At 43.7% G+C, this 24881-nt stretch overlaps 2 protein-coding genes across 5 annotated transcripts in view; both read left to right on the top strand.

The window, feature by feature from the left end:
* Window positions 1-17350, top strand: part of LOC111963293 (autophagy-related protein 2 homolog B) — a 32949-nt gene extending 15599 nt beyond the window's left edge. For 3 of the 4 annotated variants that reach the window (XM_023986633.2, XM_023986632.2, XM_023986631.2), the window contains exons 8-43: window positions 90-186; window positions 286-450; window positions 586-737; window positions 833-944; window positions 1038-1281; window positions 1372-1534; window positions 1705-1797; window positions 2037-2225; window positions 2356-2629; window positions 2731-2839; window positions 2947-3154; window positions 3278-3420; window positions 3601-3764; window positions 3987-4162; window positions 4284-4434; window positions 4574-4767; window positions 4920-5000; window positions 5124-5230; window positions 7714-7806; window positions 7893-7963; window positions 8067-8143; window positions 8239-8409; window positions 8703-8835; window positions 8928-9127; window positions 9232-9461; window positions 9641-9758; window positions 9856-10047; window positions 10157-10258; window positions 10431-10509; window positions 10647-10866; window positions 12105-12174; window positions 12308-12390; window positions 12562-12683; window positions 14012-14166; window positions 14302-14451; window positions 14592-17350. In XM_023986633.2, the coding sequence (XP_023842401.1) occupies window positions 90-186; window positions 286-450; window positions 586-737; window positions 833-944; window positions 1038-1281; window positions 1372-1534; window positions 1705-1797; window positions 2037-2225; window positions 2356-2629; window positions 2731-2839; window positions 2947-3154; window positions 3278-3420; window positions 3601-3764; window positions 3987-4162; window positions 4284-4434; window positions 4574-4767; window positions 4920-5000; window positions 5124-5230; window positions 7714-7806; window positions 7893-7963; window positions 8067-8143; window positions 8239-8409; window positions 8703-8835; window positions 8928-9127; window positions 9232-9461; window positions 9641-9758; window positions 9856-10047; window positions 10157-10258; window positions 10431-10509; window positions 10647-10866; window positions 12105-12174; window positions 12308-12390; window positions 12562-12683; window positions 14012-14166; window positions 14302-14451; window positions 14592-14822 (5319 nt within the window). In that variant the 3' untranslated portion in view covers window positions 14823-17350. The remainder of the gene's footprint in view (window positions 1-89; window positions 187-285; window positions 451-585; window positions 738-832; window positions 945-1037; window positions 1282-1371; window positions 1535-1704; window positions 1798-2036; window positions 2226-2355; window positions 2630-2730; window positions 2840-2946; window positions 3155-3277; window positions 3421-3600; window positions 3765-3986; window positions 4163-4283; window positions 4435-4573; window positions 4768-4919; window positions 5001-5123; window positions 5231-7713; window positions 7807-7892; window positions 7964-8066; window positions 8144-8238; window positions 8410-8702; window positions 8836-8927; window positions 9128-9231; window positions 9462-9640; window positions 9759-9855; window positions 10048-10156; window positions 10259-10430; window positions 10510-10646; window positions 10867-12104; window positions 12175-12307; window positions 12391-12561; window positions 12684-14011; window positions 14167-14301; window positions 14452-14591) is intronic. The other variant, XM_023986634.2, reaches the window with a different exon arrangement.
* A 1541-nt stretch (window positions 17351-18891) lies between these two features.
* Window positions 18892-24413, top strand: LOC111963026 (protein TMED8). The gene is made up of 5 exons (XM_023986247.2): window positions 18892-20632; window positions 20853-20949; window positions 21021-21117; window positions 21355-21648; window positions 21816-24413. Exons 2-5 carry the CDS (start codon window positions 20905-20907, stop codon window positions 22031-22033), a joined length of 654 nt encoding a protein of 217 aa, XP_023842015.1. The 5' UTR covers window positions 18892-20632; window positions 20853-20904; the 3' UTR covers window positions 22034-24413.
* Window positions 24414-24881: the final 468 nt, after the last annotated feature.

Raw genomic sequence — 24881 nt, forward strand, 5'->3', positions numbered from 1 at the left:
AATGGCACAGCATCTGTGAAACTTGGACACACTGAAATGCACAGAATGTCTATTGTCTTGGTCTTTGAAAGAGTATTTTTGTTTTTCAGTTGGATGTTGATGGACAGATCAGTACAATGATCGTGCTGCTATCTCCACGGCAAGTTCACCTACTCTTGGACATGTTTGGAGTTTTTTCAGGCTCAGGTGGGTTTAATGATTGCAATTTAATGATGATATCTTAAAAGGAGCTGCCTCAGAGGTTGTTGAGTGAAACACTATAAGCCTCTGCTTTTGTGTCCGAAGGTGGGCCGGAGTGGGGGAAGGACAAGAGGAACCGTCCCATGCAGCAGGAGGATGAGTATCGGCTCCACATGGAGCTAAACCGCTGCCTGAAGAAGGACTCAATGATGGCCGGGGAAGACCCTGACCTTTTCGAGAGTCAGACCACCAGAACTGTGTCCAGCCGAGGTTCAGATGAACTGTTACCTCCAACCACTGTTTAATAACCTGATGACTTGTATTGAGCTTTTTGATAGTTATTGTAGGCTTATATCTAAATATCATGAACAATTGTTTGATCTAGTTTCTTTCTTGTTGGAGCAGAGGATGTCTTCTTCTCCATGGCTGACATGGACATGTCTCACAGTCTGTCATCCCTCCCCCCACTGGGGGAACCGCCCACTGTGGACCTGGACCTGTCACTCAACAGTAACTACTCCCCCTCTCCAGGAGAGTCTCCCTCTGGCAATGCCACGGTACGTCTCACTGGACTTAGTAAAAGCATCTTAACCTGATCTAATGACATGGTTATTGTAACATAGTGTAATGCTTTGTTCCTTTGTCCTCTAAGAACCTCTGGGACGATTACCTTGATGTGCCCAGACAGAGGGAGAAACAGACCCAAGAAAGCCCTTTCCTGATGCGGGACTCACCACTCCAACACAAGCTGCTGAGGCAAACCTGTAAGAACCAGGATACACTGTCACTACCATTTAGAATAAACTGAGCAGAGTGTTTACAAGTCAGTAATTCACTCATTTTGTACTGTGTTTCAGCCCACCCAACCAAAGCCCATGGTGATGAGTCCAGGCCAGAGCTGGTCTTCAGGCTGACACTGGGGAGCCTGGCTGTGTGTGTTCTCCACATCGACCCCTTGCCCCCACCAGATGCTGCCCCCAGCCCCCTGGCCCCCATGGCTGCTGACTTCTTCAGGGTTGTCTGCTCTGACCAGCTCCCCCCGGCAGGGTTCATCCAGTTACGCACAGCGTTTGACGATGCCTGCCCCTATGACCACCTCAGGTGATCATATTGACATATTTTGCACTTCCCTGCCACCTTAGTAACCTGACTGACTCAATCCCATGTCATATGTGTCCTCTATCTCTCCAGGTTTGTGGCTCAGGGGATGAAGGTGACATATGAGCATTGTCAGGGCTCCAGCCTGCACAGCTTCAGCACAGACGTGTCCCTGGGCCAGATGGAGCTGCTGGAGTGTCTCTTCCCCTCTGAGGCCCAAAGGGGTGTGTCCCTAAGAGGGGTCCAGTACACAGAGGTAAAGGCCTCCCCACCAACAACATCCACAGTGTCCCAGTAATCAGATTACAACACATGGGCATAACAGATATCATAACATAACAGATGTTTAATTCTATTTTTGGATCTAGGCATAGATGGCATGTGCTTGTAGAGATGTTGATGTTTTCTCGGTCTGTCCCACCTCAGCTCCTGACATTTGATACCCCTGTCACCACTGAGGCACCATCTGCCACCTGCCTCCACCTGCTCTACAAACTGTCTGAACGCAGAGGGACGCAGGTAAGAGCAATCTTAGGGAGATTCAAATCTGCAGTGAATGCACCGTAATTAGATTCCCAGTTCCGCAACCCAACTTGCCATACTCTCAAGTAACTTCAACTTAATTCTGCATCAGTCATGCATTAATGTCAATCTGAGATTTGTGTGCATCTCAAGTTAGTATTCGGCCCACAATGTACAGTACGTAGCAAATCCTGTACAGTGCCTGATACAGTACCCCCTTACATGCTTTCCTCCAGGGTGGACAGGTGCGTCTGAGCACCATGCCCAGGAAGGCTGACTTCCAGGTGGAGCTGGGGGCGGTCCGCTCTGAACTGGACATCAGCATCGTGGACCGCCTCAACTCTCTGCTACAGCCACAGAAACTGGTCACCACAGAGATGATGGCCTCTCACATGTACACGTCCTATAATAAACACATCAGCTTGGTGAGGACCGTCTTAATACCATCTTTACACAGTCATAGCAGCGATTTTACCATGTGTTTAAGCAAGCTGCCTATTATTGCAATAACTATGAAAAAGTAAATCACCTCAAATTTTTTCGTCCACCCCATAGCACAAGGCCTTTACAGAGGTCTTCCTTGATGACAGCCGTACTCCAGCCAACACCCACGTGTCCATAAGAGTCAATGCTCCTGTGTTGAGCCTGGTGGTGCGCTTCCCCATCCCAGACCTGCGTTCGGACCAGGAGAGAGGCCCCTGGTTTAAGAAGTCCCTGCAGAAGGAGGTTCTGTACCTGGAGCTGGAGGACCTGGAGGTGAAGACAGAGTTCACAGGCGGCAGCTCCCCAGAGCAGACCAAGATGGAGCTCACCTTCAGAGAGCTAGTCGGTATGTATGTCACCCAGCTGCTAACGAACAGGTTAGCCTCAAAACCAGAACCACTTTTGATATATATCATTTCTGTATTAATTTTTCATCCATTCGCACAGGGAAGTTCCAGGAACAGGAGGACCAGCCTGCAGCCAGGTTCCTCAGGGTCTCCCACACCATGGATGGAGACATGACCACCTCTGACAGTGGGAAGTTTGACTGGCCCAGGTACTGTACACCAGTCCGTGTAGTACTGTACTGCTTCATGTCATACCTACACCTTGTCTCTTAGATGTTGTGAAACTCTCCTTACTAACCCTCCCCTGCCCCTCCAGAGTGGTGCTGAAAGTCAACCCCACCGCTGTCCACTCCATCCTGGAGCGTGTGACTGCGGAGGAGGATGAGGGGGCCGAAAGCCACTCCCCAGAGGAGGAAGAGGAGGAGGAGGGGGGAGGTGCCCACTCACTGAAGGATGTCTGTGATTTTGGGAAGCCTGAACCCTCCCCCTTCTCCTCACGCCGGGTCATGTATGAGAATGAGGAGGTAGGAGCACATTTATTATTGAAACGCTAATTTGAACATAATTAGGACTGATTGATCAACATTTAGTTATGACTGGTAATTAAGGCAACTTGAATTATTGACATTTCTTCCCCTCTCCTTTAGATGGTCATTCCTGGTGATGTGGCTGAAATGACAGAGTTCCAGGAGAAAACCATGAGCAATTCCCGCTTTATCCTAGAGTTGTGCTTGCCAAATGTGCAATTATCATTACCCAACAAGGCCTTTTATGAGAAACTGCATAACAGGTACTGTGCACAAAAAACTGGGGAAACTAATCAAATGTTCTAGGAATGCGAAAACTATAGTATCACAATAACTACTACATCTTCCACTGCTTCTACCACAGCTATTACTTTGACTATTTACTATTCACTATAATTATGATCATTTTACTATGTCTATAATCAACTCCCCCTCTCTTGCAGGATAAACAATGACCTGCTGTTATGGGAGCCCAACGCTCCCTCGCCTGTGGAGACAGTGGAGAACATGCCGTATGGAGTAGGGCTGTCTGTAGCCAGCCAGCTGATCAACGCTGCACACTACACCAAGGACAGCTTCAGCCCGTTCCGCTCCACTGGCCCTGAGGGTGAGTGTTCAACCAACATCCGCTGCATCTCAACCTCGTTCATGGTTTTCATACGCTGCTGCAAGTCTGTAGTGCACTCTGTTCTGTGCATTAATATTATTGAGATGTACTAATGTACCAGGTAAAAAAGTACTGAAATGTAATGGTTAAAATGTTATTCATTCATATCAAATGAACTGCAACTTTCCCAACCCATATGACTGTGGTATCCTGTGCTTGTAGAGGAGGACAGTGGATCAGAGGAGGAGACCATGCACCACTACTCCCCTGCCTCTGAGCAGTGCTTCAGATCTCGCAGGAAGAAGAAGCCCAAGGCCCAGAGCAAGACCTCACAGAGCGTGTTCTCTGTAATCCTCACTGTCAACCACGGCCTGGTGGCTCTGCAGACCAGCGCTAAGGTAACCCTGAGTTACATTTACAATGATCTGTCATTTCTCAGTTACATTGCATTTAAACAGCTGGGTATTCTCTGAGACTGTTTGACTGACTGGTCCCCCAATTTGTATTTTTATTTTCCAGCTGGAGGATAAGACTATTTTGAATAACCGACATGGAGAATTCTGGTTGGAGGTGAAGAATGGGGTCCTGTTCAGTGTTACACAGTACGAAGGCTACAAAGACAGGCACTACATCTGCTTCCACACCAGCAACATCTGTCTCTATCACCAAGGTAAGACTGGAGACATTAAGCCTGGGCACACATTTGAGGTGGAGCTTCATAGATCCCCTCTGCAAATGAGTCAATATGCCATTGTTCATGGGGATGCCACTGTGTCTGTTACATTGTATGGGTTTATATCTCTACCTAGGTCTGGTGGAAGGAGACACCCCAGTGTCCGACATCAAGCTGCCCTGCAGGACGCGTCCTCATTGGCTGGAGCCGGCCATCTACCCCTCTGAGACTGATAGGGCGTCCCCTTCCGAGGGCATCGGCCTGGAGGACCACAGCATGCTGTCTGTCGCCGTCAAGATCTCCTCCCAGAACATGGAGCGCAATGTCAAGGTAGGTACACCCCATTTACATTTCTACTATTGGTGTGCATTAACTTGTGCCAGTGTTTCAAACACTAGTCTGTTGCTTGAGAAAGAAAAGCCATGTCATTTTTGACAGACGGGGAGATATGTGCTCACTGTTAGTATGTGTTTCCTCTGCAGGAGTTCCTGGTTGCAGTGGGAGTGAGAGGGACCACACTCCAGCACCGAGTGGTTCCCCCAAAACTGGGCTGGTATGACCAGGTAAACACAACACCTATCCATCCAAGGTGTTTGTGTACGGTCTGAGGCCACAACATTAAGCATCCCTTGGATAGAATGAACCATACTCTTGTCTGATCAGTGTTTCTTTGTTGTGTGTAACAGATTGTGGACTTCCTGAATGTGTCGGATGAGCCTGTGTTGGGTTACATCCCACCTGCCTCAGTCACCACCCTTCATCTGCACCTGTGGAGCTGCTCAGTGGACTACAGGTGCTGTTGACTAGACCAGTGTTTCCCAACTCCAGTCCTCCAGTACCCCCAAAGCACACGTTTTTGTTGTTTCCCCAGCTTAACATAACTCATTCAACTTATTTAGGGCTTGATGATTAGTTGGTAAGTTGAATCAGTTGTGCTTGTCCAGGGCTACAATGAAAATGTGTTCTGTTGGGGGTACTGGAGGACTGGAGTTGAGGAAACAGTGGACTACACTACAGTGTAGATGCGTCACGTTTGTAACCTAACTCGACTGTGTATCTGGATCAGTGGTTCCCAAACGTTTTATAGTCCCGTACCCCTTCAAACATTAAATCTCCAGCTGCGTACCGCTCTAGCACCAGGGTCAGCGCACTCTCAAATGTTGTTTTTTGCCATCATTGTAAGCCTGCCACACACACACTATACAAAACATTTATTAAACATAAGAAAGAGTGAGTTCTTGTCACAACCCGGCTCGTGGGAAGTGACAGAGCTCTTATAGGACCAGGGCACACAATATAATAATAATCAATCATTTTGCTCTTTATTTAACCATCTTACATATAGAACCTTATTTGTTCATCAACAATTGTGAATAACTCACCACAGGTTAATGAGAAGGGTGTGCTTGAAAGGATGCACATAACTCTGCAATGTGGGGTTGTATTGGAGAGATCTGTGTCTTAAATCATTTTCCACACAGTCTGTACCTGTATTTCGTTTTCATGCTAGTGAGGGCAGAGAATCCACTCTCGCATAGGTACGAAATTGCAAAGGGCATCAGTGTCCTAACAGCTTGATTTGCTATTGCAAGAAACTCTGAGCGCTGCCCAATCCAGAAATCTGGCAGTGGCTTCTGATTAAATAACATTTTCACAGAACTGCTTGTTGCATTTTCGATGAGGCTCTCTTGTTCAGATATCGGTAAGTGGACTGGAGGCAGGGCATGAAAGGGATAACGAATCCAGTTGTTTGTGTCATCCGTTTCGGGGAAGTACCTTCGTAATGATGCACCCAGCTCACTCAGGTGCTTCGCTATATTACATTTGACATTGTCCGTAAGCTTGAGTTAATTTGCACACAAAAAAAATCATACACTGATGGAAAGTGTAATCCTAGATTCAGATCATTCAGGCGAGAAGAAACATCATCCAGATAGACCAGTCGTGTGAGAAACTCGTCATCATGCAAGCAGTCAGACAAGTGAAAATTATGGTCAGTAAAGAAAACATTAAGCTCGTCTCTCAATTAAAAAAAAAAAATGGGTCAATACTTTGCCCCTTGATAACCAGCTCACTTCTGTATGTTGTAAAAGCGTTACATGGTCGCTGCCCATATCATTGCATGATGCAGAAAATACACAGGAGTTCAGGGGCCTTGCTTTAACCAAGTTAACCATTTTCACTGTAGTGTCCAAAACATCTTTCAAGCTGTCAGGCATTCCCTTGGCAGCAAGAGCCTCTCGGTGGATGCTGCAGTGTACCCAAGTGGTGTCTGGAGCAACTTCTTGCACGCGCGTTACCACTCCGCTATGTCTCCCTGTCATGGCTTTTGCGCCATCAGTATAGATACAAACACATATTGACCACCAAAGTCCATTTGATGTCACAAAGCTGTCCAGTACTTTAAAAATATCCTCATGTTGTTCTGGTTTCCAGTGGTTTGCAGAAGAGGATGTCTTCCTTAATTGACCCCCCATAAACGTAACGGACATATACCAGGAGCTGTGCCAGGCCCGCCACGTCTGTTGACTCATCCAGCTGTAATGCATATAATTCACTGGCTTGTATGCGAAGTAGTAATTGTTTCAAAACATCTCCTGCCATTTCACTGATGCGTCGTGAAACAGTGTTGTTTTATGAAAGCATTGTCTGTCTAGTTTTTTGGGCCTTTTCCCCCAGCATTGTCCCAGCCATATCTGCGGCAGCAGAAAGAATTAAGTCCTCCACAATAGTATGGGGCTTGCCTGTCCTAGCCACTCTGTAGCTCACCATATAAAATGCTTCTAGACCCTTCTTATTAATGGTATCTGTTGCTTTTATACGTGTCTTACTACTTGAAAGTAGTCTTTATTCTCACTCAAAAAAACTCCTGTGGCTTATTTTTCGAATTGTCATGTTTCTAAATGTCTGTGCAAGAGTGAAGGTTTCCTGCGAGAGAGTAACGGTTAATGTGATTGGATGTTAAGTATTTGACTAGGCTACCTGTATTTAACATTGTGTTTTTTTGCTGAACACAAGATGGTGTAATTTTATTTTTGGCAGTGAATCAGGTGAGGGGGAAAAAAACTCACCCAACTTTATAGCCCCGTTGGAAAATATAAATGTACTGTTTGAAAATGTGAAGGGGATTTTTATTTTTTTATTTTTTATTTTAAAAAATCAAAATGTGAAACACATTTGTATTTGGCGTACCCCCGACGGCATTGCGCATACCCCAGTTTAGGAATACCTGATCTGGATGATTGTATTTTAACATGGTGTATATCCTCTCTGCAGACCCCTGTACCTGCCACTCAGGTCTCTGTTGGTAGTGGAGACATTCAGCATCTCCAGCAGTGTCTCCTTAGACCACTCATCCTCCACTCTCAGGTACAGTTGCAGCACTGGATGTGTCATTGACAGGAAATCAGAAGTTGAACGTTTGTGTTTCAGTATGTATTTTGTGCTGGTTCTAGGATCATTTTGGATGAAGCAGCTTTGTTCCTCTCTGACAAGAGCAATGCCGTCTCTGTAAATCTAATGCGAGGTGAGACAAACTCTGGTAAAATGTGTTATTCAAAGATGCTTTAACATATTCTCCATTTTAACAGATTTGATTGGACCAGTAACCCATGTGCTTTATCTCCCAGACTATGTGCAGGTGGTAGACATGGGAACATTAGAGCTGAGGATCACTGCTGTCAAACCTGGAGTGGACGGAGAATTGGTAAGAGCTGACAACCTCTGTTGATCTATGAGAAAAGTCTTTCCAACAGCAAGACAGCACCGTTGATCCAGTCTTCTCACTGTGTCTTTTGACAGACTGAGCCCAGATTTGAGCTGCGCTGCTCCAGTGACGTCATCCACATCAGAACGTGTTCAGACTCCTGTGCTGCTCTGATGAACCTCATCCAGTATGTGGCCAGCTATGGAGACCTAGTGACCCCTCCTGGGCTGGAGGCCAAAAGCACCTGTTCCAAGCATAGAGCCAAGGTCAGCATTTATACCCCTCAGATACATGTATGATTTATCATAGCCATTACGCTATATCAAGCTGTTGCCTTGAGAGTGAAGAGCAGTGACTGGGCAGTGGAGAATTTGTTGTATTTGTAAATTGTGAGGCTTATTTATGACTCAACATAGCCATTACAATTACAGTATATCAAACTATTGCCTTGAGAGTAGACCAGTTTGGACTGTGTAGAATTTATACTGGTGTAAATACTGTTGTGAGGCAATGGACTGTCTGCTGAGTTAAAATGGTGTTCATGTCCTTGTTTGGTCAGTCGGAGGCTTCAAGCCGGCCCCCTTCCCAGGCTCCTCCGCTCCCCGACGCTGAGCAGCAGATGCTGCAGGACCTGATGAGTGAGGCCATGGAAGAGACAGACAACCAGCACAGCCTGGCCTTGCAACACAATGGTGAGACTACATACAACTAAAATGACTTGACATTTACTACATGCATAGTAGTTGTCTGTGTGATTTTACGTTGTCCTTACTCTCCCCCACAGGAATTCATGAGGAGCAGAATCATGACCTCGACCAGCCTCGCTCTGACCTCTTCCTTTTCCCGGACGAGAGCGGAAATCTGCCACAGGAGCTGAGTCCCACTTACCCTACGCTCCACTCACCCCTCATCACCCCTGCCCCTAGCCTGGTCCCAGAGACCGACGACTTCTGTATTCTAGAGACCCCGGGCTCCAGAGCAGACGTAAGAGCATGCATCTCATACACTTACTTACTCAGCATGTTGAATAACTTGTACATTTTAAGTGTCACTCCATTGCATTGGTGTGATGGGTGTGTTTGTCTCAGGATCGGGACGAGGAGCCCGTGGTGAACAAGTTAATCCCAGACTCCATTGAGATCAAAGACGACCACTTTGGCCTGCCCCTGGACAGCAGCGACTCCAGCAGAGGAGCCCTGAACTTCCCTGTCCCAGAGCTGCGCTACCTCATCAGGGAGATCTCTGTCATCTGGCACCTGTACGGGGGGAAGGACTTTGGGAGCTCCACATTCACCTCCTCTCCAGCTAGAAGTTGGGGGTGAGTGTGTGTGCTTTGGACTGTTCAACTGTTCTTTATTACAACAACAATACTGGGAGATGTGATTGAACTGAGATTGTGTGAAATGTCAGGATGGCTAGAGAAAGAAACGGATGTAATGGTCAAAAAATGCAACAGATGATCAAGTGTCCTCTGTTAATGTTTGGGTTATGTTGAAGGTGTACCCCACACAGCTCCCCCTCCCAGACCCCAGTCAGACAGGGCAGGGGTGGAGGACGGGCCGGGGGAGGGCGGGGCAGGAACCCTGACGTCCTGATGGAGATCCAGCTCAGCAAAGTAAGAGAACATGACACAACCCCCCTCTCCTGTAACTATACAAAATGTTGCCTATGAGTCTGAAGCTAAAGTTTAGGACATCTTGCTCTTTTCTCAGGTGCGGTTCCAACATGAGGTATACCCCCAGGCCCCGGTGGCCTCTGGGTCGGCGGCGGACCAGCCTGTGTCCCGGCAGGTTCTCATCGTCCAGGACCTGGAGATCAGAGACAGACTGGCCACCTCCCAGATGAACAAGTTCCTGTACCTCTACTCCAGCAAGGAGATGCCCCGCACGGCCCACTCCAACATGGTGAGGGACACTGGGCATCTAGAGTAATGTCCATGTGACTGTGGTCACATCAAAGACATGGTAGTGGATAAGGCATGTTGAGGCTAAATGTGTTTTTGTTTTCTTGCAGCTGACAGTTCGGGCTCTGCACATGTGTCCAGAGACGGGTCAAGCACCCCAGGAGTGCTGTCTGAGAGTCTCACTCATGCCCCTTCGCCTCAACATCGATCAGGTGAGCCAGAGAAAAACGCGCTGTTTTTTTCTAGTTAATCATACATCCTTCTGAGGTTTGCAAAAGATTTCAAGCCATGGAAATTGGTAGGTATTCACATGCTCTCATTTAACACGTTTCAGTTTTAATATTGATCCCTTTGAAATGACACAGGCTTTTTATTTTCATGTAGGATGCATTGTTTTTCTTGAAAGACTTCTTTGCTAGCCTTGCTGCTGAAGTTGAGATGTTCTCTCCACCTGATCAAGAAGGTAAAAGATCCTTGGCTATAGGCTACTATTGTATGAAATATGTAGCCTATTGAATAGCATTTTCATCACGTATTTTATTTCATGATTTGTCGCTGAGCAAAATGTTGACCCTCAATGATGCATTTGTTGGCCTGCAGCACTGTGTGTTTCAATGAAGAAGCCGTCTGCCCCAGAGGTCTCGTGCAGCTTCACTAAGAATGGAGGTGGGAGCCAGGACCCTGCCCCCATCATCTCTGTGCCTGCCCAGAGCCGCTCCAGCCTCAGTCTCAACGGCCTCACCCTGCCCAGTAACAGCGACTCTGGGGAAGCTGAGGCTGCCACTGCATCATCCTTCACTGACCAGCCCATCTTCTTCAGGTAGGTGTCCACACTATGTGTAGAGGTGGACAGGTACACTATATATACAAAAGTATGTGGACAGCCCATCAAATTAGTGGATTCAGCTATTTCAGCCACATCCGTTGCTGACGGGTGTATAAAATCGAGCACCCAGCCATGCAATTGCCATAGACAAGCATTGGCAGTAGACTGGCCTTACTGAAGAACTGTGACTTTCAATGTGGCACCGTCATAGGATGCCACCTTTCCAACAAGTTAGTTCATCAAATTTCTGCCCTGCTAGAGCTGCCCCGGTCAACTGTAAGGTATGTTATTGTGAAGTGGAAACATCTAGGAGCAACAACGGCTCAGCGGCGAAGTGGTAGGCCACACAAGCTCCCCGAACGGGACCGCAGAGTGCTGTAGCGCGTATAAATCGTCTGTCTTCGGTTGCAACACTCACTACCGAGTTCCAAACTGCCTCTGGAAGCAACGTCAGCACAAGAACTGTTCGTCGGGAGCTTCATGAAATGGGTTTCCATGGATGAGCAGCAGCCACACACAAGCCTAAGATCGCCATATGCAATGCCAAGCGTCGGCTGGAGTGGTGTAAAGCTCGCCGCCATTGGACTCGTGCAGTGGAAACGTGTTCTCTGGAGTGATGAATCACGCTTCACCATCTGGCTGTCCGACAGAACCAATCTGGGTTTGGCGGATCAAATCAAATCAAATGTATTTATATAGCCCTTCGTACATCAGCTGATATCTCAAAGTGCTGTACAGAAACCCAGCCTAAAACCCCAAACAGCAAGCAATGCAGGTGTAGAAGCACGGATGCGTGGAGAACGCTACCTGCCCCAATGCATAGTGCCAACTGTAAAGTTTGGTGGATGAGGAATAATGGTCCGGGGCTGTTTTTCATGGTTCAGGCTCTTTAGTTCCAGTGAAGGAAAATCTTAATGCTACAGCATACAATGACATTCTAGACGATTCTGTGCTTCCAACTTTGTGGCAACTGTTTGGGGAAGGCCCTTTCCTGTTTCAGCATGGCAAGGTCCATAAAGAAATTAATAGAAGCAAGTCCCCGCAGCAATGTTCCAACATCTAGTGGAAAGCCTTCCCAGAAGAGTGGAGGCTTTTATAGCAGCAAAGGGGAGACCAATTCCATATTAATGCCCATGATTTTGGAATGAGACGAGCAGGTGTCCACATTGTGTTTATTGATGTTGTTAGCAAATTATGAAATATTTTGTTTTCATTTGTTTGATTTCCCTCAGAGAGTTTCGGTTTACTTCTGAAGTTCCCATTCGTCTGGATTACCATGGGAAACATGTTTCAATGGAGCAGGTATGTTGTTTTAACAGTCTCTTAAAAACATTGCATACCAACACATTCAGTTTTGTGTTCGGTGATTCCAGTGTTGACAGGCCTCACAGTAGCACATTTTGCTCATGTTTCCTACGCTGTTCCTCTGTTACAGGGAACATTTGCTGGTATTGTGATTGGGTTGACACAGCTGAATTGCTCCGAGTTGAAACTAAGGCGGTTATGCTACAGACAAGGGTAGGTTTAATCAGTACAGTCCCCTCAAATTAGTATGATTCGTTATGATTGGACCTACCAACACTTAATTGTGTCATTCGTTATGTTAAATGATGACACACAAGCACTCTATGTATAGTATGAATAATACAGTATGCAGTAACTGTGAGGACATTATTGGTTTTCTTCCAGACTGTTGGGAGTGGATAAGCTCTTTTCCTATGCAATAAATGAGTGGCTGAACGACATCAAGAAGAACCAGCTGCCAGGACTGTTGGGTGGAGTGGGACCTATCCACTCGCTGGTACAGTTGGGTAAGTAGGACATGTGTATGTTGATAAACTGGTTTTGAGGCACTAATGTCTTCACCTATTAATCAGACAGCATGTTGCATGTGGTTTAATTTGCAAGGACTTCCTTAAATGATTAACTGGATCTTTGTAAAAAGATTCTGTCTAAGCCTTTCAGCACCACACAAGATACTGTGACAAAGGTCATGCTTTTGGCCAATTGCGCCACACAGGAAATTAGTCTGTAAGCTTTTGGATCAACATAAAAAATACTATTGTTATGCTTACACAGAACAAAAATATAAATGCAACATGTAAAGTGTTGATCCCATGTTTCATGAGCTGAAATAAAAAATCCCAGAAATGTTCCATATGCACAAAAAGCTTATTTCTCTCAAATGTTGTGTACAAATTTGTTTATATCCCTGTTAGTGAGCATTTCTCCTTTGCCAAGATAATCCATCCACCTGATAGGTGTGGCATAGAAGGAGAAGCTGATTAAACACCATGATAATCACACAAGTGCGGGGACAATAAAAGGCCACTCTTAAATGTGCAGTTTTGTTGCACTACACAATGCCACAGATGTCTCAAGTTGAGGGAGCATGCAATTGGCATGCTGACTGCAGGAATGTCCACCAGAGCTGTTGCCAGAGAATTGAATGTTAATTTCTCTACCATAAACCGCCTCTAACGTCAGTTTAGAAAATTTGGCAGTACGTCCAACCGGCCTCACAACCGCAGACAACGTGTGAACAGAGTGCCCCATTGGGGTGGTGGGGTTATGGTATGGGCAGGCATTTACTACGGACAACAAACACAGTTGCATTTTGTCAATGGCAATTTGAATGCACAGAGATACCGTGACTAGATCCTAAGGTCCATTGTCATGCCATTCATCCACCACCATCACCTCATGTTTCAGCAGGATAATGCACTGTCCCATGTCTCAAGGATCTGTACACAATTCCAGAGACCACAATCAACAGCCTGATCAACTCTATGCGAAGATGTCATGCTGCATGATGCAAATAGTGGTCACACCAGATACTAACTGGTTTTGTGATCCACTCTCCTACTATTTCTACGGTATCTGTGACCAAGGGATGCCTATCTGCATTCCCAGTCATGTGAAATCCATAGATTAGGGCCTAATGAATTTTTTCAATTGACTGATTTTCCTTATATGAACTGTAACACTTGAAGTGTAAAATCTTTTACATTTGCGTTTATATTTTTGTTCAGTATGTATTTTTAATGTGTTAATGTATTAATAAACTAAATTAAAGTCAGAAATCCTGATCTTATGGGCCTTTTTTGTATTGACCAAATAAAATGTTCCGCCTGTTCAGTCCAGGGATTTAGGGATCTGGTGTGGCTCCCGATAGAGCAGTACCGGAAGGATGGTCGGGTTGTACGTGGATTGCAGCGGGGTACTGCTTCCTTTGGCACCTCCACAGCTATGGCTGCTCTGGAGCTTACCAACCGCATGGTGCGGACTATCCAGGTAAAAACACACCCTGGTTCAGATAGAATATTTCCAATGTAGGTTGTAACTGTCCTGCATCTCAACTTCTGTGTTACCAGTTTGTCAGGCTCCATAATGTAATGCAAAACAATTTGTTTTATTTGTGCTCTTCAGGCAGCAGCAGAGACTGCCTATGACATGGTATCTCCAGGATCCGATGAGAGGGAAATGAAGAGAATAAAACGGTTCTCTCATTACCGATTTGCTCATCAGCCAGTTGATCTAAGAGAAGGAGTAGCCAATGCTTACAGTGTTGTAAAAGAGGTAAATTGCAAGATGCTAGCAATTTGCATCTCATCTACTTGTAGTGCTGCTTAAAGTGTAACACACTACAAGATTGAGTACAGAATGAAGTTACTTATCAGGACTGTTATAAATCATGTTCAATGTGTGTGTCCCAACAGGGAATCACGGACACTGCTCTGACCATCTATGACACGGCCACACGGGAGCACGAGCAGCGTGGGATGACCGGGGCAGTGGGTGGGGTCCTTAGACAGCTCCCCCCAGCTGTGGTCAAGCCTCTCATCATGGCCACCGAGGCCACCTCCAACGTACTGGGGGGCATGAGGAACCAGATTCACCCAGACGCACGCCAGGAGGAATCCCAGAAATGGCGGCAAGGGGAGGAGTGATTGCCGACTGCTGTCCAATAACTGAAGAGATGATTGTGCGGAATCAGAGGACGGTGTATTTTGTTTCAGAGAACACACTCCGTCTCAGCTGTTGCAAGGCCTTTTGAGTCTTACAAGCTGGAAGGAACTGACTCTGCAGATTTAATTTTTGATGCAAAAAATCGAATCACATTTTAATTGTCACATGCTTCATAGACAACCGGCATAGTAGACTAACAGTGAAATGCTTACTTACGGGTACTTTTCCAACAATTCCGAGTTAAAGATAAGATAAAAAATAAAATAGAAATAGTGATGCGAGGAATAAATACACAGTAAATAACAAATAAAGAGTAAAKATAACATGGCTATATACAGTGCCTTCAGAAAGTATTCAGAACCCTTGACTTTTTCCACATTTTTTTAACTTTACAGTCTTATTCTAAAATGTATTAAATTGTTTTTTTTTCTTCTCATCAATCTATGCACAATACCCCATAATGACAAAGCAAAAACAGGTTTTTAGAAATGTCTGCTAATTTATTAAATATAAAACCGGAAATATCACATTTACATAAGTATTCAGACCCTTTACTCAGTACTTTGTTGAAGCACCTTTGGCAGTGATTACAGTATTGAGTCTTGGGTATGACGCTACAAGCTTGGCACTCCTGTATTTGGGGAGTTTCTCCCATTCTTCTCTGCAGATCCTCTCAAACTCTGTCAGGTTGGATGGGGAGCGTTGCTGCACAGCTATTTTCAGGTCTCCAGAGAAGTTCGAGCGGGTTCAAGTCTCTGGCTGGGCCACTCAAGGACATTTAAAGACTTGTCCAGAAGCCGCTCCTGTGTTGTCTTGGCTGTGTCTGAGGTCCTGAGTACTGTGGAGCAGGTTTTCGTCAATGATCTCTCTGTACTTTGCTCCGATCCTGCCTAGTCTCCCAGTCCCAGCCGCTGAAAAACATCCCCACAGCATGATGCTGCCACCCCCATGCTTCACCGTAGGGATGGTGCCAGGTTTCCTCCAGACGTGAAGCTTGGCATTCAATCTTGGTTTCATCAGACCAGAGAATCTTGTTTCTCACGGTCTGAGAGTCCTTTAGGTGCCTTTTGGCAAACTCTAAGCGGGCTGTCATGTGCCTTTTACTGAAGAGTGGCTTCCATCTGACCACTCTACCATAAAGGAAACAGGATGCACCTGAACTCATCTTTGAGTCTCATAGCAAAGGGTCTGAATACTTATGTAAATAAGGTATTTCTGTTTTTTTTTATTCTAAATTTGCTAAAATCTCTAGCAACCTGTTTTCGCTTTGTCATTATGGGGTATTGTGCGTAGATTGCTGATGATTTTTTTTTATTTAATCCATTTTAGAATAAGGCTGTAATGTAACAAAATGTGGAAAAGGTCAAGTGGTCTGAATACGTTCCAAAGACACTGTATAGGGAGTAGAAAATAACATGGCTATACACAGGATGGAGTATATTGCCAAAATGTAGTGGCGCTGAAAAGTCAGCGCTGGTGTAAATAAAACACAATTCATCTCGTAGACTTGTTGCAGTTTGAACTCGTGTGAATCAGCTTGTGTTAACTTCCTAGCACATTTTCCCCTGCAGTGCCTTCATGGTAATATACTGTTGTAATACCATATGTTAGATAGAGGGACTCGTAGGAGCAGTTAATGTAGAGTCATAGAGGTCACTGTCTTATGTCCCTCCCTACTGTGGATCATCATTTATTACCTTAGCTTTGAGGATAGGACTGGATAGTTTTGAATGTTGAGAATCTTTCCATAACGGTAACAGTGAGGAAAATTAATATACCATGTCCTTAAAAGGGACAGAGATAAGGAGTGGTGTCTGGAAGCTCAGCATTTCATTGAATCTTTTTTTAACAATCGTCATAACAGCAAGTCTGTAGTTTGTCATATTCAACATGATCTTATCCTACTTGGTGTCAAATAACACTATATCTCGACCAGAGATGTTGTAAGCTATTGAAGTGTATGTAGATCATCTGCACTTTTAATTACAAGTGATGTTTAGGTCACTTGTTACCAGTACAATGGGGGGGTGTTAGACTTTTTCATGATTTTATGGCTGTCTTCGAAATACATTTATAAGAGAATTGCAGGCTGCAGTCGTACGGTATAATTGCCTGTGTAGCAAGTTCTTTAATGTGCGAAGTAGACTGCTTCTCAATTTAAAAAAAAATTAAAATGTCAGTGTGAAACTTTATTTCACTATACATTTGCCTAAGTTGGCTTGTGCTGTCTGGTCTTAAATATCATGCCCATGTTTGAAATATTGGACTAGTGTTTTTGGCTTATTTTGGGGATAGCTCATGTGATACTGCAGCCTTTACATTTGCTCTGAACCCCTGAGTTGTTTTGGACAGTAGTTCACTACAAAAATGTTTAACTGTAATGGGAATTGTAATGCATGTGATAATAGAGAATATTGTTTATTGTACATAAGTGTACAGTTGATCTTCACAATTTGTATTTAAAGCATGAAATATTCTTAAAAGGGAAATAAACTAATGTCCACTGAAATATTTTGCCTTTTGAGAAGAAAACCAAAGATTTTGTGGCCAAACGTTATCTCCTTTATAATAATGTTCATGAATGGAGCATAAAAAATAGGAGACAAGTGTAGCGCCAGTTTGTAAATTTGTTGTACTACTCACATACCGTACTTGTGCAGATATTAATACAACGTAACCTTACAATAGTACATTGTCATGCCCAATACTATCACAGCTTATTAAATAGACACATTTGAAATTCGTGACATATGTCTACTGATTACATTGTTTCTCACCTAATCACCTGCTAATAGTCGGAATTTGGCATCTCCATTATAAGGCAAGTCTGGTTTGGAATGGCGTTTTATTTCACACTGGAAGCAAACAAAGAGTAAGCTAAAATAGTTCAGGTATATTCCTGAATTAGTCAGTCAGCGGAGAGTTAGTGACAGTACAAAAGTGCAGACTGGACCATAGTTTTATGGACACAATAGTTTTTTCCCTTACAGTGCTATATTTGTACCATATAGTGTCGAGGGGCCCCACGCAAACTTTTTAGTTCAAACTCATCTGTTTTGAATGCTATGGACTCTAGTGAGTAGATAATTTTGTATGGCGCGATATGTATGTCCAATATGACAAAAACGATTGGATTTAAGTTGATGGGCTGCTCTATATAAGGGCCGTCAAATGGGCAGCCACTCCCCCCTGAGTGTAACCACTGTGGATTTGGAAACAAATAATTTTGTACGGTGCAATATGTATATGTCCAATATCAAAAATTCTGTAAGGGGTGCAAATTGAGCAGTAACACTCCTTGGGGTGTAAACTCTGTGGATTTGGAAAATAGAAGTGCTCCTGAGTAGAATGGACCAAACGTTTATTGAGACACAATGTACAGATAATTTTGTGAGGGGCAATATGTATATGTCCAATTTGAAAAAAATATTGGATTTATACTGAACAAAAATATAAACACAACATGTAAAGTGTTGGTTTCATGAGCTGAAATAAAAGATCCCAGACATTTTCCATATGCAGAAAAATCTTATTTCTCTCAAATGTTGTGAACAAATTTGTTTACATTTCTGTTAATGAGCATTTCTCCTTTGACAAGATAAAGGGTTGGGATGTGGGAGTGGAGTTACAGGGCGGGGGATAGAATGAAGGTCAAAGATAAAAGTATAAAAAATAAAGTAAAAATAAAACATAACAAAAAGTACGTTTGAATGACACTGAGGGGCAGTGTTTTTACATCTAATACGTTTGCCTGAGGCTGATGCCTTGCAGGTGTTTGTACTCGTGCATATACACACACAATCAAATGCACATGCACAAAGGTAAATAGTGCCATACATACACTCAAACATATTCAGTTGGCCTTGCTGTTATGATTTTTGTTGTCATTGATATCTTTGTTTTTTGCATAGTTTTCTGGTTTCCTTTGTCTTTCTCTTTTGTTCAGTTGCTGGTGCATTGGGGGGTGGGGAATGGAATATTTTTTTTCTCTGGGGGGGGTCTCGGATGACTGAGGGGCAGCTCTTGGTGAACTGTGGGGGGGAGCTTGGGCCGGTGGCTGATGGATCGCTGGTTCCTGTCCCCGTTTTCGATCTTGTGGGAGATCTGTCGACGTGCCCTTGAGCAGGGCGTTGACCCTGGTTGCTTATGTGTGTTGCTCTGGATGGGAGTCTGATAGATGACTGTGGCTGAGGTCTTAATGATGAAATGCCTATGTATTGTTATGTTGTAAATGTGAACATAATGCCCCCATTTCAGATTACTCTGAGTTCCCAATGATTTATGAAAACTTGCTTGATGGGTCGATGTCCTCATTGTGGTTTTACAGACGTGTTTAAAACGTTTTATATACACACTTTATTAGAATAGTTATGAAATGAACATTGTTATATTTGGTAACGCTTACTTATTTTCCTTCGACTCCAACACCATTCGATGCATTGAACGGATGTGGGTGTCTACGTAAGGGTGCACATCTTCTTCTTTTTTACTCACAAAAGCCTTGGGGTCGATACGTAAGGCGTATTAAAGAGCAGTGTGCGGGTTTCTTCTTATTTCTAATCTTATTCACCTATTACCATGCACCTGCAAAAAATATAGCTCAGATGTGCGAGTTTCTTTATCATAATCTCTGGTAGTTTTTTATTTTATTTATAATTTTTGACGAGTTACAAGATTATGTCGAGATGCATCGATTCCAAGAATGGCAGAGGATTTTACGACTAGTTCAACTGGCTAGCTAACTATAGCTAACGTTAGCAAGCGTACGTCCAGCTCAGAATGGCCAGTGGGTGCAGTGATTGCTCAGCGGGGACATCAGCTTGCTAGTAGCAGTCTGTCCCAACTCAATGTATCTTGAGCTGTTACATTTTATCATCTAGCTGCAGCAATGAAATTGGTTTCAAATCTGTTGCAATTTTGTGACCAGGAGGCTATCTAGGAATGTTACTTTGTAACCGCGCGCGCACCAATCGGACTTTGAAGTTCGCTGACTAAATCAAATCAGTTTATTGGTTGCGTACGCAAAATCAATCGAATGTATTTATCAAGCCCTATTTACATCAGCAGATGTCACGAAGTGCTATACAGAAACCCAGCCTAAACCCCAAACAGTAAGCAATGCAGACGTAACACCACGGTGCAGCGAAATGCTTATGTTTCTAGCTCCAACAATGCAGCAATATAAAACTTTTTCGTTTGTTTTTACGTTGGTAAAAAAAACAATTCTGGTGTCTATTCGTTTTTACGTTGGTGAAAATGTATTCTGGTGTCTATTCGTTTTCTTTCATGATACAGGATCTGAATGCCTTCCAGACAGATTGACAGTGTCTTCTAATATGATGGTAAACTGCGCTTTATGGTGTGTTCAAGAACTTGAAACTGTGAAAAATACGAGGTCAAATAATGACGACATTGATCTTCAGGTCGAAGCTCAAGAAAGTGGTCCGAGTTGGAATTCCGAGTTAGATGACCGTTCAAAACGATTTTCCCCAGCTCGTTTTTTTATGATTTCCAGTTGTCTTGAATACACTGTAGTCGGAGATTTCCGAGTTCCAAGTTGTTTTGAACGCGGCATTCGTGCTTGTGCGTGCGTGCGCGCAAAGGGGAGGGATAGAGAGAGGGGGTGGGGGACTTAATACAGTACGCTATTTAGAGCGAGATTGAACGGTGTTTATGCATTCATTTTAGAGATAGATAAATTGGAGTCTACTTCGGAGCGTCAATCCAGATTGACAGTGTTATCGGTTTTCTCTTTCCCTTGGATAACGTCGGAGACCAATCCGCTAGACAGGTTACTCACTTGTTCTTGCTAGACCTACTTTGATATTTTGCTGTATAGCTACAGTATTTAATTCCTGCAATATGCTATAACTAAATACAATTTAAATAATGCATAACAATTTTGTATAGTTGTAATGCATTGCCTGGTTTATGTATGCCTTACATAGCACAATTGTATTGTATGCTGAATTGTGTTTAGAAGTTAGAATGGTCATACTGTCTATGTACAGGCTCCAGAGCAGAGGCCTCTCTAACTCCAACCACCCCATAAGTCACCCTGATATGGATGGAACCAATGACACAGAGGGGTCCAACCAGCCAGCTGAGGTAAATATCATGCCACATAAAAAGTACATGGCAATGAAATGAAAATACTGCAAGCACTTGTGTGTTTTCAGGTTAAACAACAGTCTCCTGCCGGGCAGCAGGCCATGGGGGGAGATGTTGAGGAGAGCAACAGCAGTGGGAATAGCCAGAACCCTGGAGAGAGAAAAGGTGAGACAATTTAGTCTAGGGTTTAACACCCACTGCCACTAAAGATAACTCATAGCTTTCATCCATGTACTGGAGTCTGATGTCTGTATTGCAACATATTAATAAAATAATGAGCATGCTGAAAAATGTCTATTTGACAAAGGATCTCAAATTGAGTAAATATATCACACATTTTTGAACACTGCTCATGTTTGGTTCCGATGTTGTCCTCACATATAGTCTATGGTTGTGCTCTAGCCCAAATGCCACCGCTGAAGCCTCCCTCCATGTGGACCTCCATGGCGATGAAGGAGCTCAAGTCCAAGCTGCGACTGGAGAAGGACAGTGTGGTGACAGTGAAACGAGGAAACATTATGACAGTGCATGTGCCCACCGTTCCTGAGGGAAAGCAGGTGTGCTGGGAGTTTGCCACAGATAGCAATGACATAGCCTTTGGAATCTACTTTGACTGGACCCCTGTCACCAGCCAGGCCATCACGGTCCACATCAGTGAATCCAGTGATGACGAAGAGGAGGAAAATCAGCTAGAAGGTCAGTAGGTACCTTCTCTTTTGGTTTGAAATTTTAGTTCCAAACTAATTTAATATGAAATAATCAAAATCTTATTTGAAAAGATTTAAACATCTTTAATAATAACTTCTCTTTAAATTAGTTGAGGTTGTAATTGTCTTGAAGGCCATATGTGTTGTCTCATGCAGGACTTATCAACACAGGGGATGTTGAGAAGTGTTCTAAATCATTGGCCAACTCCAACATAGGGGAAATCTTACCTGTGTATCGTCTGGACAGTCATATTGCAGTGCAAGGTGGCAGTCACGAGTATCCAGGAGAAGGCACTTACCTTCTGAAGTTTAATAACTCCTACTCACTATGGCGAAATAAGACTCTGTACTACAGAGTGTATTACAGTGCCTGAGGAACTGTAACCGTCAGCTATTGCATATGACTGTATGACTTACTAGAATAAAAATTTTGATTCCATAGAACATGTTATCGTTAATTATAAGTGCATAGATTTTTCATCACAATCAGCAGATGTTGCTCGCTCCTAGTCTACACTTAAAATCTAAGAGGACCAGAGAATTATGAAGTGGGACATTTTGCTCATATGTTTTACTGTGTTTATAGAGAAAGATTTGACGTAGGCTTGTGTTTGTGCCATGTTCTGTTTAAAAGTTATGTGCAGTGAGTTAAGGCAAATTGACCATATTTTAAAGATATATATTCTATATATAGTTTATGTACAGTACCAGTCAAAAGTTTGGACACACCTACTCATTCAAGGGTTTTTCTTTATTTTTACAATTTTCTACATTGTAGAAAGACTCTACACCTGGAATGCTTTTCCAACAGTCTTGAAGGAGTTCCCACATATGTTGAGCACTTGTTGGCTGCTTTTCCTTCCCTCTGTGGTCCAACTCATTCCAAATGATCTCAATTGGGTTGAGGTTGGGTGATTGTGGAGGCTAGGTCATCTGATGCAGCACTCCATCACTCTCCTTCTTGGTAAAATAGCCCTTACCCAGCCTGGAGGTGTGTTGGGTCATTGTCCAGTTGAAAAACAAATGATTGTCCCACTAAGCGCAAACCAGATGGGATGGCGTATCGCTGCAGAATGGTGTGGTAGCCATGCTGGTTAAGTGTGCTTTGAATTCTAAATAAATCGTTGAGAGTGTCACCAGCAAAGCACCCTCACAGCTCCTCATGTTTCACGGTGGGAATCACACATGCGGAGATCATCCGTTCACCTACTCTGCGTCTCACAAAGACACGGTGGTTGGAACCAAAAATCTCAAATATGAACAGATTTCCACTGGTCTAATGTCCATTGCTCGTGTTTCTTGGCCCAAGCAAGTCTCTTCTTATTATTGGTGTCCTTTAGTAGTAGTTTTTTTGCAGCAATTCGACCATGAAGGCCTGATTTACACAGTCTCCTCTGAACAGTTGATGTTTAGATGTGTCTGTTACTTGAACTCTGTGAAGCATTTATTTAGGCTGCAATTTCTGAGGCTGGTAACTCTAAAGAAATGATCCTCTGCAGCAGAGGTAACTGGGTCTTCCTTTCTTGTGGTGGTCCTCATGAGAGCCAGTTTCATCATAGCCCTTGTTTTTACGACTGCACTTGAAGAAACGTTCAAATTTCTTGAAATATTTCGCATTGATTGACCTTCATGTCTTAAAGTAATGATGGACTGTCGTTTCTCTTTGCTTATTTGGGCTGGTCTTGCCATAATATGGACTTGGTCTTTCACCAAATAGGGCTATCTTCTGTATACCACCCCTACCTTGTCAAAACACAACTGATTGTCTCAAACGCATGAAGAAGGAAATACATTCTACAAGTGAACTTTTAACAAGGCGCACCTGTTAATTGAAATGCATTCCAGGAGACCTCATGAAGCTGGTTGAGAGAATGCCAAGAGTGTGCAAAGCTGTCAAGGCAAAGGGTGGCTACTTTTAAGAATCTCAAATCTAAAATATATTTAGTTTTTTTTTTAACACTTTTTGGGTAACTACATTATTCCATATGTGTTATTTCATAGTTTTGATGTCCTCACTATTATTATATAATGTTGGAAATAGTAAAAATAAAGAAAAACCATGGAATGAGTAGGTGTGTCCAAACTTTTGACTGGTACTGTATATTAATCAGACACAACATTTCTTTGGTGGCAGCGATCAGGGAACACTGATAGAAAGATGATTGCTAGGTGGAAAGCTTAATCAGGAGAGGTGCTCCAAAGAACTGTCATTTGTTTTATTTTTTGCTTCATGTATGTCACTTTTTTGCCTTTAAATCATTATTATTTTTACTTGAATTGTATGATAATCCAAATGCACTTAAACAAATATTCTGCACAACAATTCAATAGTTTTTTTTGCATACTGTGATTGGAATGAGTGATTGTCAATGAAAGAATATTGAATGTTGCTCCGAGTCCAATGATAAAGCAAATGGTCACCATCTGTCTTTATGACACAAATAAAAGCCATCCCCTATCACAAAAAGCTCTTATGTAATATTGGTTCAATATTTACATTGCCAAGTCCCTATTTAGTTTGCTGCTTGTCTGCTTGTCACACTGTGTTAACAACTCTCCAGGCGAGCTTCAATGCCATACAACTCTCCTTCCGTGGCCTCCAACTGCTCTTAAATACAAGTAAAACCAAATGCATGCTCTTCAACCGATCGCTGCCTGCCCCTGCCCGCCTGTCCAACATCACTACTTTGGACGGTTCTGACTTAGAATATGTGGACAACTACAAATACCTAGGTGTCTGGTTAGACTGTAAACTCTCCTTCCGACTCACATCAAACATCTCCAATCCAAAGTCAAATCTAGAATTGGCTCCTATTCCGCAACAAAGCATCCTTTACTCATGCTGCCAAACATACCCTTGTAAAACTGACCATCCTACCAATCCTCGACTTCGGTGATGTCATTTACAAAATAGCCTCCAAAACCCTACTCAATAATTGGATGCAGTCTATCACAGTGCCATCCGTTTTGTCACCAAAGCCCCATATACTACCCACCACTGCGACCTGTACACTCTCGTTGGCTGGCCCTCGCTTCATACTCGTCGCCAAACCCACTGGTTCCAGGTCATATACAAGACCCTGCTAGGTAAAGTCCCCCTTATCTCTGCTCGCTGGTCACCATAGCAGCACCTATCTGTAGCACGCGCTCCAGCAGGTATATCTCTCTAGTCACCCCCAAAACCAATTCTTCCTTGGACGCCTCTCCTTCCAGTTCTCTGCC

This window comes from Salvelinus sp. IW2-2015, linkage group LG4q.2 (genome assembly GCF_002910315.2).
Source record: "Salvelinus sp. IW2-2015 linkage group LG4q.2, ASM291031v2, whole genome shotgun sequence".
Classification (NCBI taxonomy): domain Eukaryota; kingdom Metazoa; phylum Chordata; class Actinopteri; order Salmoniformes; family Salmonidae; genus Salvelinus; species Salvelinus sp. IW2-2015.